We start from the raw sequence: 19,962 nt of genomic DNA, 5'->3' as shown, positions 1-19,962 counted from the left end.
CTTTTTGATGCTGTTAGTGTATATGTGTTGCATGGGATGGGGAAACATACACAAGAGAACCATCTAGGCATCATGAACACTGTTGTGTTAGCTAAGTCGTATCTGACTCTAGAACTCGATTTGTTCCTCCTTTCTTGAGGTGAGCACACCAGTGTATTTCGAACAGAACCTCTAAAGGGGTTGTATCCTAACTGATAGCCAGGCGGTTGTCAAAGAATTAGGTCCAATCAGATAAACTGTGGACTAGCCTCAGAATGCCTTGATAATAAAAAAATTCTTGGCTCGTACAATAGGATCTGGATACTCTGGATTCTAGGCCAGATTCGATTAGAAGGCATCACAGCAGGAAGAAGCAGTATGTGGAATCTGATTAAAGGCTTTGACACTCAGGAAAGAAGAGAAACGACTAAGAGGGTTGTAATGAGGGAAGTTACCAGGACTGGAACTGGGTGTTTATGGACAAAAGCGGAATATTATTTGAACCTCACCACAACGAAACTTGATATTATAGTGGAAATACTTGCAGGTTACTGCAGGCTAAATTATCATCTGGAGAAATTTGGATACATTTTCTTAATAGATTGAGTTTTTTCGCTGTTCTCATTCTTCTTTATGTATTGACCACCCTTGTTATTATGGAGGAGCTTCGGACAGATATATCTTGCGAGGTGGGTGACGCTCGCGACAAGTATCAGGGACTTTTGTTGTAACACTTGGTTTTCGGTGATAATCTTTTTTCTTCTTATAAACAACCCTCAAAGTTATATGTTATCTGGTAAATACATTTACTATTTATGATGATCATCAGCGCAAAAACAGCTTCACGCCAAGGCAGGATCTGTCACATTTTCTTTTTCTACCATACATATTGTCCTTATAGACTTACCCTCATCATCCTTACCCACATACATTAAGTAATCCGCCCGCCATCTTCAGTTGGGGGGACCTTCCAACTTGGCGATATTCTGGTTAAGCAGTTCATGAAAGTACTCAACCCATCTGCTCGCTACGGTTAGAAATGACATTTCCCTTTTTGTCTCGGCAAGATGAGCATCGAGGTGTATATGGCTTCATCCTGCTGACTTATTTGTAAAATTTTCGCGCCTGGTGCATTTGCTCCCTGTACTTCTCGACTTCCTTTTTCCGTCTGTGAAGTCGCTTTTCCACTCGGCGGAGCTGCGACAGGTCTCCGTGCGTGGCCGCGTTCTTTGAGATGCTGCAGTTGTCGGTATGAAGCATTTTCCGTTCTGTTGCTTACATTCATCGTCGAACCAAACATTCCAGCTTTTTTCCCATTGGGACCAAATGGTTGGTCAGATGATTGTGAAGTTCATTAGTCGGTGCTTTACTTTCAAGACTTTTGTTAGCTGCGATTATTGGCTGATCAATTTCCCACTGATAGGTGTTTCAAAGGAATTCGTTATGCATGGCTTCAGTGTTTATCCTCACCTGATTATCAGAGGGGATCCGAGGTGGTTTTGTCATTTGAAGCCAGAGCACCAAGTCAAAGAGATATTGATCGGAGTCTATATTAGCACCCCCATATGTTATGATATGCATCAAAGCTGAAAGGTCGTGGTATCCGATTGGTACGTGGGCAATTTCGTTAGTCTCGTCTGCAGAGACCCACATTTCTCTGTAACATATGCTTTGATATCATACCTGGGCAGGCTTCAAGGGTTCGTTCCATTACCACGTAGAAGGTATCATTCTTCGACTTTACAGTCTCCTCTATAGAGGCGGGGTTTATATAATATTTCGAAATTCGCTTGTCTAGGAAACCTCCATCCATCCGTCTCCAGCGCATCCATTGGAACGCTGCATTATCCTTATATGTTATTGGGATAAGGTATCGGCTAGCTGCTTGGCAACTTTTGTTCCATACAGGAAGCGCATGTTCCGTGGGAAAATGCGTAAATCGTTAGTCCTTTTTCGTTACCGGATCCTTCGTTGTAGAATCCATCTAGTCCTAGGCTTCGTTCGTGGCTCTGTAACATATGGTTTTCTATAAAGTGTTGTCAACCATACCTAACTCCCAACTTGGAGGATCAATTTGTACCATTTTTAGTTACAGGAGAAACGTCTTCACTCTTCTCTGTGTGGAAGTTTTTTTAAAGTCAACTCCCAGTGATCATCATGCTTTACTGTGGATATCAATTAACGTTCCCCCCAGGGACCTATACTACCCGTTGATCGCTCATTTCGCAGCACGAATAATCTCCATTTTTCCATTGACTTGTTCGAGCTTGCATGGAAAATCTATCTAATTGTTTACACCTCCTATCTCTTTTTTACAACAAATATATGGTTGCTATTTCCCCGTTAATGGGGCATGGCGCGTAAAAAACGCCTCCATGCTATCGTTCATGGTTTGTTGAAATGTGTTAAGTTCCACTTAGGTCTTCCCGAGACGCTTACACACCTTCTCCACTGTTTTGCGTCGTGTGTTAACAGGGTGACTCACTTGTCGGCCATCTTGGAATAGGGGATTCCATTGCATAGTGTAGTCAGCAAATGGAGTTGTTGTCCTTTCTTAATGTGTAACTTATCTATTGCCACTTCCGCCTTTTGACACGCCCATGGGTATCAGGACACGAACTCTTCGATCACGATATTGAAAGCCTTCAGAATACTCGCTTCCTCCAACTTGAGCGTCAGTGCCTGCCTTACAGACTAGACATTATGGGGTTAAGCGAGTTTAGGTGGTCTGGAGAGCACTGCTCTGCTTCTTGCGGCACTATGCTATTGTACTCCGGAAAGCCTGGCGGACATAACGGTAAGTTTGGCGTTGAATTAACACTTACTGCGGACGTCATTACTTGAGAACCAGTTTCTGACAGGTTATCGCTTTCTGTGAGAAATTGAATGCAATCCAGAAGGGGGGGGGGCTGTAAACAACAACTTACTCAGACATGTGATGGGGAAATATAGTCTTGACGACCGTAACGATAACGGTGGGAGGTTTGTGAACTTATGTGGCTTCCACTTTATCGTCATTGGTGCCGCAATTTTTGAAGTCATAAGGTCTGATATTCAGTTTCGTGATACCTCCTAGATAAAGGCCTAAGTGGTATAAATTTGGGATGAAACCGAATCAGAGGAAACTTTCACAAGATGAAAACACTAAAATTTTAACAAATGTCTTTATTATATTTTTAAATAATCCGTTATTGATCGCAATGTAAAACTACTAACAAATATCCAGAACGGTACCGATACAGCACCCTCAATTCCAGTCGGGAAATTCATCAGAAATCCGAATGGAGCAAAATTAAATCTTTTTTCAAAGACAATTACCGGCTCATAACGATAAAAAATTGAAATTATTAGAAGTACAAAAGAAACTATTGCTTTCAATCCGTATTTCACACCGTAATCTACAAAAAGGTTATTTGCGAATTTTTTGTTGCGTAATGTGGATAAATTTTTTTCCAAAGTGATAATTTTTCTTTCAGTTTTCACGTATTCAGTGTATTGGTCGCGGACTGAAATTTTCGAAAGTTGCTTTTTAATTGTGTCGATTTCTTTTAAGATCTGCAACTCCTCTGTGGAAGGTCGTTTGAGAAAAGCTTGGATCTGAAATAAAAAAAGAAAGATTTGATTAAGCATTTAAGTTTAGAGGTGTGGGAGGATAGGGTAATGGAGATTTGAAGGCTAAGGGTGGTTCTAATCGACATATTTTAGTATTAGTCAGGGAGAGTCAAGGGAGATTATTCATGAATGGAATTTTAATATTCCATTCGAATGTCAATTATTCTCGTTAATTATGACGTCAGCATCTTATTTGTATGGCTTAAGATGCGGTAAATTCGCATGAAATTGATAAGTTTGAACTGCTATAACTTTGATAGTAATAGTTGGATTTTGATACTTAGCACGCGTATGCACGAAACCGTCCTCTATGCCGGTGCAAAATTAAGTGCTTCTAAGATGAACTTAAAGGGCGTTTCTCAGTCAATTTCAAAAAGTTGATAATATACTATTAGTAAGTTTATGTGAGCATGGAATGGGACCTAGAGGCCTAGATTACATCTAAGCGCATCACCCTGATTTTTTTCGGATTTTTGGTTTGGGTAGTTTTCAAAAATGAGTCGAGACAGGACTTTGCAATTTATGTCAAAACTAATATCAAATTCCAAAAGTAATAATTGAAAACTTTTATTTGATACCCCACATGACTGTATTCGATGAAAAAAAAATTGTACCGCTCCCCCCCGCTGTACGCATGAGATTTCATAGTTCCCATATATGAACTAAATTCGTTCGGATCGGTTTAGCCGTTTTGGAGAAAAGTGCGTGTGACAGGCAGACAGACAGACAAAACTTTAAAAAAACATTAACTTGCCTTTGTACGTTTAAAAAGAAATAATTATTATAATGTTTTGAGCTCTAAAGTTCTTATTGCTCCCTAACCTTCTCTCAGGAAGCGACAGTCCTCCCAAGTTTATTTAGGGTTTCCCCTTAGAGGGCAGCGGGCCGCCACAGGGCCACCATATCATCTGGCCCCCCATGAAGAAGAAAGGAAGACGGGTGCCACTCGTCGCGAAGATATTCGAATCAGCTCAGAGCTAATCCTTCCCTGTCCATTCCTCGCGCGTTAGGTTTTATGAGTTAGCCATTTCCCTTATAAGGCCGTTTGGCATTTTTAGCTCCTTTGGGAATGAAATCTTCGGTGACATCACTCCGTCTCGAGACTTCACGTATCTAATAGAGTAGTTTACCATGGGTGGATTTAGTTTTGTTGACTCCTAAGTCAAGGCACGTGATTAAATCTCTGTGTCTTGACAGGGAGATAATATGTGAGAACCAAGAACCCCGGCCCACATCTCGCCGGACTGCTGGCATTCGGGTTAGCTCCAGTACGTGCCATCCGGTTCCATATATTATCTCGTTCAGTCGGTGTTCATGACTGGCAAACCTGTTAGGGAAGTTTGGTTAGTTGACAGCCTTGGTCGCCGTGTTGGCGCCCAATATGGGGCCACAGTTGTTGCGTGCGTAACAGCAGCCAAGCGATAATGGAGATGAAAATGTAGCGTTAAATAAATGGTGTAACACGCAATGATCGTGAGAAGATCTTTTTTTTTGTTCTATAGTTTTCTATACAAACGTGAACAGATTCCGATCGATCAGCCTATAGTTCTATTTTCTTTTATTAAGAACACATTTTATTCCATTAAAACATTTTGCTTTTATTATTTTTAATTAATTTAAACTGTAACTATAATATATAAAGTTCGAATGTTGTTAACCCTGCTGCGCCACATCACTCCGCCCCCAGATGAAACCTAGGGGTTTCAGCGACTGACTTCGGAACTACGGCGAAGTGAACGCGACGTTGATTTGGGGCGAAACGGGTTTCAGCCTGTATAAGGAGACAGCCTTCTTCTGTCCCCCGAGCTCGAGCTGAAAAAAATGCTCTCCACACTCGATAACACGGTACGGGCCTTCGTTGCAGCGGCTTCTGGACAGTATCCGTCCTGACCAGGACGTGCATGCACGTGTCCAGCTCCTTGGGCGCGCAGGCAAGTGCGCAAGTATACCGGCTCCGTAAGGCTGACAGCAAACTTCTCTCGGCGGGTTGTTCGTAGGCCAAGTAGGTCGAGAGGCAAGACCTGAGTCCAGGACGGATCATCGCGAGCCATAATGGCCGCTTTCAGCGTCCGGTGCCAACGTTCTAGCATCTCACTGAATTGCGGGTGGTAAGCCATAATTCGCTGGTGTTTGAATCCCAGGAGCTTGCCTAATTCAGAGAAAAGGGTGGACTCAAATTGCATTCCCTGGTTAGTGATGATCACTGCAGGGACGCCAAAGCGAGGGATTCACTCTCGACAGAGGGCTTCGGCACAAGATTGCGCCGTAATGTCCTTCAGAGGTATTGCCTCAGGCCACCGCGTAAACCTGTCGATGATTGTAAGGCAATACTTGTAACCGTGCGAGTCTCGCAAAGGTCCTACGATATCGAGGTGTATGGTGTAGAACCGCTTGGTAGTGCGGGGAAATGAGCCCACTTCTTTCCTTACATGCCTGGTGACTTTACACTTCTGGCATGCGATGTACTCTCTGGCCCAGGAGTTGATGTCCTTATTCATGGAGGGCCAGAAGTATTTCTCGGTGACTAGCCGATTCGTCGTCCTGATGCCTGGAAGCGCTACATCGTGAACCGCATGGAACACTTCCTTGCGAAAGGTGGCGGGATGTATGGCCGGAGTCCCTTTTCCGAGTATTCCAGCCTCTCGAGCCGAAGATGGGCAACTCTCGAAATTTATATTTGGGGTTGGATTTGAGGCTCTGAAGTACTGCGTCATCCTCTTGCCTCTTGGCGATAGCCGAGAAGTCGAGTGGGGCGGGGATGTTAACCTCGGAGACACGTGACAAAGCGTCAGCAACTATGTTGTCCCTGACGGACACGTGCTGTATGTCAGACTTGAACTGGCTTATAAGGCTCAGGTGTCAAAGTTGACAAGAGGACACCTTGTCGGGCTTCTCTTTCAAGGCATATGTGAGAGGCTTATGGGCCGTGAGCACTGTGAACGGCCTGCCTTCTAGGTAGAAGCGGAAGTACTTAATGCTCAAATTCGCGGTGAGCAGTTCTCGATCGTAGGTGCTGTAGTTCCGTTGAGCGGGGTTTAACTGCCTGGAGAAGAAGCTCTACGTCTGCCAGACTTGGTCCGCCTTTTGGTGAAGAGCAGCACCTACTGCGATGTCAAAGGCATCAACAAAAACGGCTAGGGGTGCATCTTGTAGAGGAAATGCTAAGAGTGTGGCATCTGCCAGTTGCTGTCGGGGTTTATCGAATGCGCGGACAGCCTCTTCAGACCAGACAATCTCTCGTGTGTCCTCTTTTTGGGGCTAGACAAGTACGCGTTCAAAACGAACTGGTGTTGGGCGGCCTTGGGCAGGAAACGACGGTAGAAGTTTAGCATGCCTTCCTTCACGGTTTTCGGACGCGAGAAGCTTGAGATCGCTTGCACCTTGTCTGGGTCGGGCTGTATTCCGTCAGAGGAGATGAAGTGGCCGAGAAATCTCACCTGTGTTTGGAGAAACTTGCATTTATCAACGTTTAGGACTAAACCGGTCTGAAGGAAACGTTGAAAAATGCACTCGAGATGGTCTAAGTGCTCAGAAGCGACCAAAACATCATCCGAATATACGAAACAGAACTCGAGGTTACGCAGGACCGAGTGAATGAACCTTTGAAAGGTTTGCGCCGCATTGCACAACCGAAATAAATTTCGAATGTTGCTAATCCCACCGCAGAACAGATATTCGCAATCGATATGGGGTTGCACCGTGGAGCCAACCCCACTTATGAACGGGACAAAGGCTAGAGAAAAAGAGGAAGAAGTCAGTCTAATCAGTTTTATTGGGATGTTGAATTCTCCCGGGTAACGTTCTATCATAGGCCGTATTGAAGTTAATGACAGTGTGGTAAAATTTCTGACGTATTTTAGAAGTTCCACAGGGAAAATACCTGATACGTTGCGATCTTTCTTGGCATGAAGCCTCGATGCCAATGATATACTGGACAAATAGGGTCATGCTGTCAAAGAGAGAAGCAACTCAGCAACGCAATATTCTTAAAATTGCTGTGTCTAAAGTACACGTAGCCTTCCCGGTAGTTACCAGGTAGTATACTGAACGAGGCAATTCTCTGCAAGCACAAATTTTGGGATTTTATTTTATAAAGTTTATAATGAGCCATGCAATTTATGGCTAATCCTTGGTGGGGTTAGTGGCCGTGACTGATGCTCATAGTGCTGGTGAAATTATTTGTATACCTAACGCTTGGAGCTGAGGTTTACAATAACAAGGAAACAAAGGAATAACAGGGAGAACGATATTTCTGCGAATCACTTCCACTTAGAAAATATTGAGGTTTGCGCTTCTACACCACCCGGCCCCTCAGTTGGGGAGTAAATATCCTGGAAAACTTCTTAACTGATTAGCGTAAAACCTTTTTACTAACCCAGAAAAATGCCATTTTGATCTGGACAGCAAAGAAAAGCCTCATTTTGGGTGCACTACGGTTGAGTCTAGAATGAAGCAAGTGCCTCCGTCGACAATCCACTAAATGCCATTACTACGCAATCTGATAAGGAATTCATGCGCTACTTTGCCCGCATTCAGGACAATGTGCTCTGAATCAGCGATAAAAATAAATATTAGACAGTCTCAGTCCATTTTTCCTAAAGGTGTCGCCAGATAGCTTGGTAAGTGAAAGGAGTTGAATGAATCTCACAATGTTCTTAGCACGCATACTCACCGGTTTAGCAATTACATTCGAAAACGCCACAATACTGCAGAGCACAGTGATCAAAACTAGAAGGAACATTTTACTTTAGCCTCATAACTCCCTCCAACCACGATGTAAACACAACTCTCATGGTTTTGACAGTTCTCTAGTGCAGCTATTGAAAGCAGTGCGGCGCTTCCCTCGTTCGATATTACATCTCTCTCGTAAATAGTCGATTTTCTCTTCTCTTCGTTGTTTACATGTTAAAGTTGTCAGTCGGAACCAGCTGATTAGAGCCTGCTGTGTTTGATTTCGCTTTCCCAGTGTTTTTGCGTACAAACCACTCAGTCCTTATGAACAAAAATGCTCACATCTACCGAAGCACAATGCGTGGCCTGCGAAAGTGCCCCAGTTGCGGTGGATACAATGGGAATCGTGCGAAAGGCTGTGCCAACGCGAAGTGTTCCTTGCATTACTTGAAAAAAGGACCAGACCGGAAGAAGCCCCTGATAGACGCCATACAGCTGGTTTCCTATAACGATACCAAGATTTTCAGCGTACGTGTCCGTGATCGCGATCCTGCCCAACGGAACTTTGTCCAGATCGTCGACGTAACCCTGACCGCAGACCAGGACGGAAGCATAGTGAGTCGGAACGCGATCTGCTTTGTGGACACCTGCAAGTACGACTCTACCGACCTGAACATCAGCTGCAAGCATGTGAAGAGTGCCTCGGAGTGCTTGAAACAAGCCACGGAAATAAAGGTTTCAAGGGACGTCCTGTACGCAATGAATATCAGCACGGAGATGAAGGACCAGCTTTGGAGTCAGTACTGTGAATATGAGCAGATGATCCCCGCTGTTCAACGAATTAACAAATCTACGTTCGTGGTTAAGTGCAAGGCGAATGCAGTGCACGCCGCAGGACGGCTTCATGCCACAATATCGGCGGATGACGAAACCGAATCGAATTTCTCTTGCGGCTGCAAGAAGTTGAGGATAATCCTTTCGCCGAACAATTCCGTTGTTATGGAGAGCGCGACCTGCGACCATTTAATGCTGATTCTGGCGGGATTGCTGAGTTCAGAGTCTATACGTAAGGATTACCAAAAGTTCATAAATTCGTTGAGCAATTTATGGGTTGCGGAGAGCTTCAGTGTTGGGGATAGTTTGCTGCAGTCAGAGGTAAGTTTAATGACACATTAACTATTTATTTGTGTAATTTTGGATTCTTTGCTAAAAAGGATCGGCAACATTTCGTGGACACTATCAGCAATCTCCATCCCATCTTCGAATTAGCTGGCGGTTCTAGCTAGTAGTGGGCGATTTCTCATACATACTTTATTATTGGCATCTATGTAGACTATAGCGCGTCAGCAGCTCTACCGGTTTTTGACAATATTCTTCCGCTCCCTTTAGGGCTTCCCAAGAAGTATATACGTCTCTGCTCTTCTGCATAGATCTACCGAGTCGTTGGAAATCCTGGAATAGTGGATTCCACTACATTGCAATGGAATTTTCTGCGTTTCTTAATGTATGACCTATCTACTGCCATTTTCGCCTTCTAATTAATACTACTGCGGGTATTTGGCCAGCACTTTGATGAAGTTCTTTGTTTGAGACTGTATCGTAAAGGCGTATCCCGATGACATATCGCTGCTAAAAAAGGAATTGATTCAAGCACATTTAGTGATGAGACCATGCCATTACAAGGAGGGAATATCCACCGAAGGAGTTCTGCCACTCTTACTTTAGGACCATGTAGTAAACGAGCTATTGGCCTTATTAGACAGGGCGGAATATTACGCCTTGACGCTGACGATGTCAACGTTCTTCATTGGAGAAAATTCCTGCAAACGCTTTCAGAGTTTGTCCAAGAGTGTGCACCAAAAAGAGAAAGTTTAAACCCCCATACCTTTTTACGAACGGCTTTAGTTATCAAATGAGACCAAGTACTTGGAGGTGATACTAGATACAAATCTCAGTTGAAAAAACATCTTGAACCTGAAATAAACAGACAGACAAAGGTCACTCTTTACCACAGCAAGAGCCATAGGTAACTCATCGGAATTGAACCACACAAGGCGTGGTAAGTCTCATGTTTATCTATCTTCTTTTTCTTCAGCCTTTGTCTCGTTCACAAGCGGGGTCGGCACGTCGTGATCGGTTTCGCCATTTTATTTTATGCCTGATCTGGATGCAATCTCGAGGCTTTTAAATCCCTATTCCGCTTATCAAGCCATCGTAGTTTCGGCCTGTTTTTTGGTCCTTTACCATCGGCTTCGATGTTCAAACCAATCTTGGCGTTTGCGCGAATTACGTGACCATACCATGGAAGACACCTCTCTCGCAGTTTTCCCACGATCGGTGCAACTCCATATCGATCGGATGTGATCAAAACGTGTCACGCCACTAGTCCTACGCAACGTCTTCATCTCCATTACCGCAAGACGCCGTTCATTGTCTTTTATAGTCGGCCAACACCCAGAACCATAGAGAGCGACAGCACGGACGACATTGCCGTGAATTTTAGATTTGAGACGTTAGACGCTTTCTCTAGATGCAGAAATGCAATGTAAAAAGGACGATGCAACTCACGGTGTTTCTTCATGGGTAACCGGGCAACGTGTATTGCGTTAGTAGTTCTACAGTTCTTAACAAATCCGGCTTGATTCACGGTTGTATCAACGATTTCGCGAATGTGGTTGTCAAGAATGCGTTCAAAACTCTTCATAGCATGAGAAAGTAACCGGGTCGGACGCTAATTTGAACTTTTTGCTGGATTACCTTTCTTTTTTCATGTTGGAACTGTGGTACTTTCTTGCCAGTTAGATGGTGTTCTACATTCCTGAATGACCCGGTTAAAGAATTCTTTGAGCCACGGTGTTGGGTTCCAGCTCTTCGCTTTCTACAGCTCAGATGCGATGTCGTCAGGTCTTGTGGTTTTCCCCGATTTCATTCGCTTTATTGCCTCCTCGACTTCAGTTGCGCTGACAGTTAAGTCCTTGGGGTTTTAACGTAGGTACTTGTCGTGGAGACTTAATCCTACGGTCTTCTTAAGACACGGATTGATTTTGGGATCACAATCAAAGCCCCGCTGTGACAAGCAGCAACGGTACCAGTTTATGCAAGTGCATGGCTTAGCATTCATACTGGTGGATGCAAGACCTACCTGAATTTCTAGCGAACTAAGGAGTACGGCACCCGTGTTGAAATGCAACACCACGCCGAGGCCTGAAGGTCTCTTCTCGTTTGAGCATCACCAACAACCCCCATAAAGCTCCCACTAGGGGGCCAACCGCAAACAACCGAGCTGTACTCACATAAAATGGGGGTTCACCCGAAGTATGAGAGTCCAGGGGCTATCCCGGCTTCCATGGTACCAATATAACCCTGGTAAGGTTCCGTGACCAATTTACCACTTCAGATGAGTCCCCGCGCAGACTCAGGTCTGATCGCCCTGATTAGGCTTTTGGAGAATTCGTCTACTGCATTACGGCCGGCAAGCCAATGCGATACAGCGTCTCCCGTTGCCACCACTATGGAGGTTCTTCTCGGCCACTTGGTTTTGGTTCATTCGACAAGGTTGCCACTCCGTCTTCCTCCCCGCGACCTCTGAGCACCAGGTGCGCTGACAGGTGAAACTGCTCCAAAAGCCGGCAATGTTCGTGGAAGTGGAAGAAATGGCCACCATTTAATGCGCGGCGGCCCGTGCGTTCCTCACGCTGTTTTATCGGTGGCTTAATTCGCAGAACGGCAATCAATGGCCAATGTTGAGATGCGATGGTCTCATAGGAAACGACTTTGCAATCAGTAACGGTGGTAAGATGTCGTTCGTTAATGTTCCTACTATAAAATGTAGGAAGATGAGACAATTGTTTGATGAACCATGTATTCATAAGTACAAGGTCGCCACCCTCATTACGCGCTCCGAACCCCTTTCCCCCATGGCACCTGTTACCGTCTGCCTTTTCACTCACATCACCATTAAGGTCGCCAGCAATCATGATATAGTCGTCAGCAGGCACGTGACAAGTCTTTTCATCGAGAAGTTGCCAGAAGGCATCTTTCTCGGCATCAGGTCGACCTGTCTGTGGCGCGTACGTGGTCAAGAAGTGAATAGTGCGATCAGCTTATATAATGGTGAGCTTCATCAGCCGATCATCAAATCGTTCGACTTCTTTAATGGCATCACGGAAACCCTTTGAGATGGCAATGCCAACGCAATATTAAGTGTGTGGGCTACCAAAATAGAGAATTTTGTAGCCATTTGTACCGCGTTCGCGTTCAATGTCGCAACTTTTGGCACCAGACCATCGGGTTTCTTGCAGAGGGCAGATATCAATGTGCCTTTTGCAAAGGGCTCTTGCGAGTTCTTCGGTCTTTCCAGTTAGGGTATCAACATTTAGCGTGCAGACACGTATTTGTTTTGTGCGTTTCGTTCGGACCAACTTGTTTACGTCCTGACGCCGTCCATGCGTCAAGAACCCTTGCCCATTTCTCGACAGGACCGGGGCCCGTCCTTCCGCGTTGACTGAGGTGGACGCCCTAGCATTTCTCCGAGGCTTGTGACTCAATCCGATTCATTTTGTTTGTAACGACATTGTATGCATTTTCTTGGTCATTGTCATTGTCATTGTCTTGGTGATTTCAGCATTTTATTTTTGTTTTACTGAGGATAGTATAGAGTACGTTGCCTCAAACCCTCCTTCTTTACCTGGGTTTGGGACCAGCATACTAAAGATAATTACTACTAATCTATCGTTTTTCAAAAAGTAACTTTATTTTCCATAATTGAAATGATGTATTTGGTTATTTTAAAAATAGTCAAAAATGATGATCGGGATATTCACCAAACTAGGCATATGTTCTACAGTCCTTACTCTCATAGCTTTGCATATGAGTATTAGAAATTTGTTTTTACTTCTATGAATAGTTAATTGATACATTCGATTAACTACACCATTAAAAAGCATGATTGTTGAAGCAGGCTCGGCGCCCTTCACCGAGAACTTTTCAGGCCAATTACTGAAAATATCCTTATAGTTGCTTTTTGATCGACATCTATTGAAATGGGCAATCCTTAGATCTCTTTCCCTTCGGAACTCGTTAAAAAATTTTGTTAATTGCTTTATTTATTTGATTTTTTTTACGAGAAAATTGATTCGAGGTATTAATTTTTTAATTTGGGGATTTTCTCTCCTTACTCCTTCCTATCACCCCGAGAATTCCTACCAAAGCAAAGGAGAATCCTCTATTATTATAGTCCGAGGATATCAAGAAACAGTGGGAAACCCAGGGACGCACCACCTGAAAATCGAGCATCGACTAAGGATGCAATCCATTGTGGATCTTCCCTCTCGATCGTGGCACCCGGAGCTGGTATTTTTTTCATTCTCCATTTTCAACTCCACCTTCGAATGTTAAAGTAATATCGTGCGATAATTTGCGAATGTGAGGGACTCAACTGTCCAAAGAACCCTCTCTCCTTTTATTCTTCAAATATTTTTCGCCCAGTCCTCTATTTGCTTGTATAATTTTTGATAGAAGCTCTAGTTCTCTGTTTATTTAATAAAACAAACTATTATTCCTATAGGATCTCATCAGTTTTTCCGAGAACATTCTAAACTCCTGCATTGAACTAACTTCAGCTGACAATTCATCTGATCAAAAGATTTTCGATTCGGATCCAACAATGCAAACAAGTGCTGAGAATCGCATGGAAGACGAAGAAATCCAGCTGGTCAGCGTACCAACAAATAAGGATGAAATTACCACAGAGTTTGAGACTGCCAACTTGGAATTGGCTGAGTGCCAAATTGAACTGATGGATCAATTCAAATTAACAAATCAAATTGATTTATGCAACGACGATATTCAGTTATGTGAAGCTGACTTATTTGCTGAGAATCATATTGTATGCAACATGGACCAAGCGTCCCAAGGTGATAGTATTCAAGTCTACGAAAATGCCGTAAACAGTACAGTGAACAAGTGTTCGCGAAATTCAGTGAGTAATGTTGGAGCAAGTCCTCAAGTCGAGAAGCAAAAAGAATCATATACTTCAACGGGAGGGATTAATTCTAATATTGTTGTGGAAAATACTTTGGAATTCAATTCCTGGCTGAACTTTGTAATCGAACGCATTAATTCTGCAATCGATATCAACACGGAAACATCAAACATTGCCCAGAGTTATGATATGAAACATGTATGTATGCATGACACATATATTGTTCAATAAATATGGAACATCTATACCTTATACTGCATTACCAAACAAATTATTTACTTTTTAAGGATTTCTTCACGTGCCTTAGTAGTAAATTTTCCGTTGGCGATAAACGCCGCATCCCAAATAATACAACAATGATTAAGAAAGGCCGTTACAAGGGCCTCGTGAAGTCAACATGGATATTTACCACATCATCGGCAGTGAAGCGCATTTTCAGCACAAATGAGGTAATATCAAACAAAATTGTTTTCTCCATAGCCTGAAGCATTTTAAATTATAATCACAGTCAAGTGTGGATCTAGAGCATGTATACATAGAAAAGTCGCCTGGCTGTTATGTACCTTATGATGCGAGCAGTGTTCTAGAGAGTCATGCAGATACGCAGAATAAGAAATTGAAAAGAATCCTACCCTCGATGTTCAAAGCCTTCATACAGTTTGGATCAAAGGTTTGTAAAAAGACTAAAGCTAACATACGTATTCCTTTCTTTACATAAATAAATATCTGCTTTTCGCATTTTCTTTCAGAACAAAACATCAACAGGAGGGTTTGCAATTGAATGGATTCCAAATGTTTTTCCCAAAAGTCGATTTGGGGTAATGCGTATTCAATTTACTTTAGGTTTTAAGAAGAATAACAAAATTATAGAAAAGTTCACACCCGTAGGATCGTAGGATACATTGAATTTTTGTGATAGTGCGTAAGGATATTTATTAGTCAAGAAATAAAGTAATTGAAAGTATTTTTAATTTTTTATTCAAATTACCCATGTACATAGTCCTGCCATGGGCCAGACCCTTGTGATGTTGCTAAAAAAGTTCATCGTTATGTAGGCTATGGAATCGCCCATACTCCTGTAGAGGTCCAAAAATTCCTTAGAGGATTCTTTTCTTAAGTTTGTAATTTTTCTTGCTAAGAAATTTCGACGAATACATGATGACTAACAAAAGCATTTTCTTGTACAGAAAGAGCTTTGACACAGTTTGAACAGTTTTTGTAAGCAGAGTTTAATACTTTGTTGACGGCCAACAACCGCGCGTCGTCATATCTGTTATCGGTTGCGAGATTCCACCCTACATAGAAGAAATTATCAATGGTTTGGAAGTTGTATTTTTTCTACTTTTATTCTTTTCGGTCGCTCGCGATGAACTCGCAACTTTAATACTGGCAACGGGCACTTTACGCACGAGAGCGTAAATTTGTTTTATCTAAAATGCGGTCACTTTAATTTTCTGATCAGAAGAGCCTTTATGGGTATACACTTCCGTGAAATCGTCATGTCAAAAGAACGTGGTAAGAATTAGACCTGTCCATACAGCTCAAATGAACTTTTTAGTTCGACGTGTCCTGCCTAAGTGGTTTAGCAATTCTTATGGGATTTATATGGTAACCATTACCCCTCGGTGGGGTTTAGCGCGTCAACCACACCTGCACGCCATCACTCACGGTTACCCGAAGTGCACTTCAGCTCCCACCATGACTTCTCGAAACGCTCGCAGTCTCCCTCTACCGTTCTGTGTCATGTGCGCTTGTGGCGAGCCACTCATCGGCCATCTTAGTAGAGTGGATTCCGCTGCATGGCGTACCCTGCAATGTAATCGTCGCCCCTCCTTGAAGATTGACCTATCCACTGCCACTTCCGTCTTCCGATCAATTGTCACACTCAAAACGGATCTTTTTCTTTAGGATCTTGACGATCAACCCCTTCCTTTAATATCTGGGAAAGGTCTAAGATTCCCAAGATTTCTGTAGGAGTGAAAGGAGCAGATCAGCCATAACCGCAGGTGCAGCGATAAATAACTCTGCGGGGAGACCGTTGAGCCCAGCGGCTTTACTCCGTTTGAGTGCATTGATGGTCGAAATGATTTCTCCTCTGCTTTGAGGAACAGTTTGTGTCCGCATGTTACGGTGACTAGCCATTTCATCCATAAGAGGAAGAACTTCACCGGATGTGATATGGTTAAGAATCGCGGTTCTTTCCACTTCTTCAGTTGTTCATCATGGTGGATGAGAAGTCGATCGTTGACATCCTTCACAGAACCTTCGAGAGACTTGCGACCACATTTTTTTGTGGTGCGGTATACAATCCTGAAATCATTGCGATCTGCTTTTTGTTTTCCTGATCAGCACAATAGTAAATTATCTCTTGTCCTGGCGTTCACTACAGGATCCCACTCGTTATCGGAATGCGAGCGCGCCACCCCCGCCATCACTCGCAACGGTCTGTAGAGCTTTCAACCCCTTCCGTTCATCGATCCACTTCCACGATTCCGCAGTCAGCCAGATCTTATGATGCCTTTTCGGGACGTGGTCGACGACCTGCGTAGCACCTGAGAAAATACCACTTTTGATGACAGCCCAATACTCTTCGATATTCTGAGACTTGAATATAAAAACGAAATTATCAAATGAACATTTATCAAAAGCACAACGTTGCATTGAATGTGCTTTCGGAATTTTGGCAATGAAATGGTGACTACTGAACAACCAGAATATCGGCGAGTTGGAAGTCTCGCCACCTGAAGACGACGGAAAAATACTGCCATCAAGTATAGAAGAAACAGTCCATGCAATTCATCGGCTTAAAAATCATAAGTCGGCAGGAGCCGATGGACATCAGTTGCACCATCTTTTCATCGACTTTAAAGCCGCCTATGATAGCATAGCCATGGTGAAACTGTACACGGCCATGAGAGAATTCGGTATCCTGACGATATTGATAAGACTGACTAGGCTGACCCTGGCCAATGTGCGAGGCCAGATAAAAGCAGCAGGATCACTCCCAAGACCATTCGACATTAACAACGGTATACGACAAGGGGATGCCTTATCATGCGCCCTCTTTAACCTGGCCCTGGAGAAAGTGATCCGTGATGCTGAGGTAAATGCAAGAAGTACAATTCTCTTTAAGTCCACCCAACTACTGGCCTATGCTGACGATATCGACATCATGGGAAGAACGACCCGAGACGTACAAATTGCTTTTATCCAGATCGAACAGCCGGCGCAAGATCTGGGGCTGCACATCAATGAAGGCATGACAAAATATATGGTGGCAAACCCCAACCAACCAACAACATCAAACCGCACAGGTCAAACGGGAAGAATAAAGATTAGGAGACTACAACTTTGAGACCGTTGATAATTTTTCCTATCTAGAAAATCACAACAGATAACAGCTACGACGATGAAATCCGTGCATGGTTGTTGGCAGCTAAAGGCCGCTCGAAACGTCTCACCATAAGGTCAAAGCTCTTACTGTACAAGACAATGAACTTGCCAGTCCTCATGTATTCCTCGGAGACCTGGGTTCTTAGTAAGAAAAATTGCGAACTCTTGGCCGCGTTTGTGGGAAGAATCGTCTGAAGAATATTTGGCACCCTACATGAGGATGGACGATCCCGTAGACTCTTTGAGCGATACCATGACCGTCAGGTTGTGGGTAAAATCCGGCTCAATAGGTTGCGGTGGGCGGGTCACTTAATCGGTATGGACGAGGATGGTCCGGAAGTCTATAAGGCAATATCTAAGGTAGAAGAAGACGAGGCAGACCTTGCCTGAGATGGGGCGACGGCGTAGGTCAGGAAGCCAGACAGCTTTTAGGGATATTGAATTGGTGGACCTCGACGCAAAACCGGGATATCTGGAGTTGCTTAGTAAGGCAGGCCTAGACCGAATACCGGTTGCTGCGCCGTTGATGATGATAATGGTACAGTGACGTACTCGGGCGAGAAGGGCACTTCAAGGCTTCATTTTCTTACCTGGACTAATTGCAGAAATCCATCCCGTATTCATTAAAAAAAACAAGTCTGCAATTTATGGTTAGTGGTTATTGGTTCTTTGGGTTGTATTCCAGCCTTTAAATATTAAATAAGATAAAATTTTTCATGTATAATATTCTTTTTATTCTTTTTATATATATAATAATTTCTATCGCTTAATTACATATACATATCCGATTAATTTTATTTGACTTAAAATTTGTTGTTGCTGTAATTTGTGTATAGTAATTTCCATCAATTTTTATGCCGTCCTGCTTAAGTGTAAACAAATGAAATTTCGATTGAAATTATTCTCTCCATGAGAAAGTGTTCGCCAAGCATCGTCTAAGATGTTATTTTTTTCTTCGCTGGTTTCTTGCTGTTTATATATTTTATTTATATAATCCTAGAATTAAATTTCAACATATATAAATTTTCCTTCTTTGATTTTCCCTCTGCTTTGTATACATATATGATTTACTTTAATCCTGCTATTACTTTCGGAATATATCGCGCGATACTAATTCGTCGATTTCACTTAAATGTTTATTGGGCTTGTAATTTTACGTTAGTTTTATCCGTACACTATGTCAATATTATGCCGTTCAATTTATCTCCTATTTATTGGATTATTGGTAAAATTATTGAAATTGTGTGTGTTTATCGTTTCCTGTTGGAATTCCTATTGTTTTGTTTTGTTTTTTTGTTGTTTTTCTCGCCTATATGCATATATGTATAGAATGGCTAGAAATTACTAATACTTTTTCACTTATCTGCTTTAATCGTTTCACGTTATTATAAATGTTCCGGTAGAAATTTATAAATTTTAACGAGTGTCAGTTGGATGTTTCGCTTCTGTAAAAATTAGTTACATGAAAATCTTTAATAACGGAGCTGAAGCAAAGAAAGGAAATCCATCGAAATGACAATTTGGAAAAAGACTAATATATATTTTACAAGATATTTTCAATAGAGGTTTTCATTGGCTTTCATCACATTTTCTTGAAAACTGTTAATCGGAAAAACTCTTATAAAAAATTGCAAACTTGCGGAAGTTAAAAAGAAGAAATAGATTGAAATTGTGATTGACTTCAGCGATAATTTTTGAATGGGGGAATGGTTTGTTATACAATTCTCTTCTTTGACAAGGTAAACGAATTTAAAATCTAATATGGCTATAAAAAAATTGTACTTGGTTTCTAATATTTAATGCACGACTCTTCTAGCGGATTGTGAGAAGACAAAGTCAACCGTTTTGTGAGAAGTCTACTAAAAACTTCTATCTATTGTATACCACGTGTACAAACTTAAATCCACTGTTCGCTCACGGATGGCGTCAGTGAGCGTATCAAGCTGCTATGAGCACGCCATATTTTTTTAGTACGACATTTGTCAACAATTGTCAGTCCATATCATCACCAATTTCATGCAAAAACATATTTTTTTCTCTTCAATAATCATGTCCAGTTTTGTTCCCGGAAAAAAAAAACATTTGCGAGGAGCTCAACTTTTTTGCTTCAATTTGAAGAAATCAGGCGCTGAATTGCATTGAATGCTTGTGGAGGCCTACGGCGACAATGCTCTATCGGAAACAACGTGCCAGGACTGGTTCCGTCGGTTTAAAGATGGCGATTTCGATCTGAGCAACAAGGAAAGTTAAGGACCACGAACTGGAGGTTGTTTTGGACAAGGACGATACTTAAACGCAGAAAATGCTCGCCAAGCAATTAGGTG

General features: G+C 42.6%; 2 protein-coding genes across 2 annotated transcripts; one reads left to right on the top strand and one right to left on the bottom strand.

Moving 5' to 3' along the window:
* Positions 1-3,127: 3,127 nt before the first annotated feature.
* LOC119658062 (Golgi to ER traffic protein 1) lies at positions 3,128-8,421 on the bottom strand. The gene is made up of 2 exons (XM_038065315.1): positions 8,264-8,421; positions 3,128-3,576 (listed from the first exon to the last, which is right to left on the bottom strand). Exons 1-2 carry the CDS (start codon positions 8,330-8,332, stop codon positions 3,148-3,150), a joined length of 498 nt encoding a protein of 165 aa, XP_037921243.1. The 5' UTR covers positions 8,333-8,421; the 3' UTR covers positions 3,128-3,147.
* An 88-nt stretch (positions 8,422-8,509) lies between these two features.
* Positions 8,510-15,183, top strand: LOC119658061 (uncharacterized protein C2orf42 homolog). The gene is made up of 5 exons (XM_038065314.1): positions 8,510-9,417; positions 13,829-14,443; positions 14,533-14,694; positions 14,754-14,915; positions 14,995-15,183. Exons 1-5 carry the CDS (start codon positions 8,587-8,589, stop codon positions 15,139-15,141), a joined length of 1,917 nt encoding a protein of 638 aa, XP_037921242.1. The 5' UTR covers positions 8,510-8,586; the 3' UTR covers positions 15,142-15,183.
* Positions 15,184-19,962: the final 4,779 nt, after the last annotated feature.

Source organism: Hermetia illucens, chromosome 5, assembly GCF_905115235.1.
Source record: "Hermetia illucens chromosome 5, iHerIll2.2.curated.20191125, whole genome shotgun sequence".
Classification (NCBI taxonomy): domain Eukaryota; kingdom Metazoa; phylum Arthropoda; class Insecta; order Diptera; family Stratiomyidae; genus Hermetia; species Hermetia illucens.
This window is presented reverse-complemented; position numbering and strand designations above follow the sequence as displayed.

Coding starts and splice junctions, on each gene's coding strand:
- LOC119658062 (XM_038065315.1), bottom strand. CDS start 8,332: ATGTTCCTTCTAGTTTTGATCACTGTGCTCTGCAGTATTGTGGCGTTT. Junction 3,577..8,263: donor CGAATGTAATTGCTAAACCG/GTGAGTATGCGT, acceptor TTTTTATTTCAG/ATCCAAGCTTTTCTCAAACG.
- LOC119658061 (XM_038065314.1), top strand. CDS start 8,587: ATGAACAAAAATGCTCACATCTACCGAAGCACAATGCGTGGCCTGCGA. Junction 14,444..14,532: donor AGAGTTATGATATGAAACAT/GTATGTATGCAT, acceptor TTACTTTTTAAG/GATTTCTTCACGTGCCTTAG. Junction 14,695..14,753: donor GCATTTTCAGCACAAATGAG/GTAATATCAAAC, acceptor TTATAATCACAG/TCAAGTGTGGATCTAGAGCA.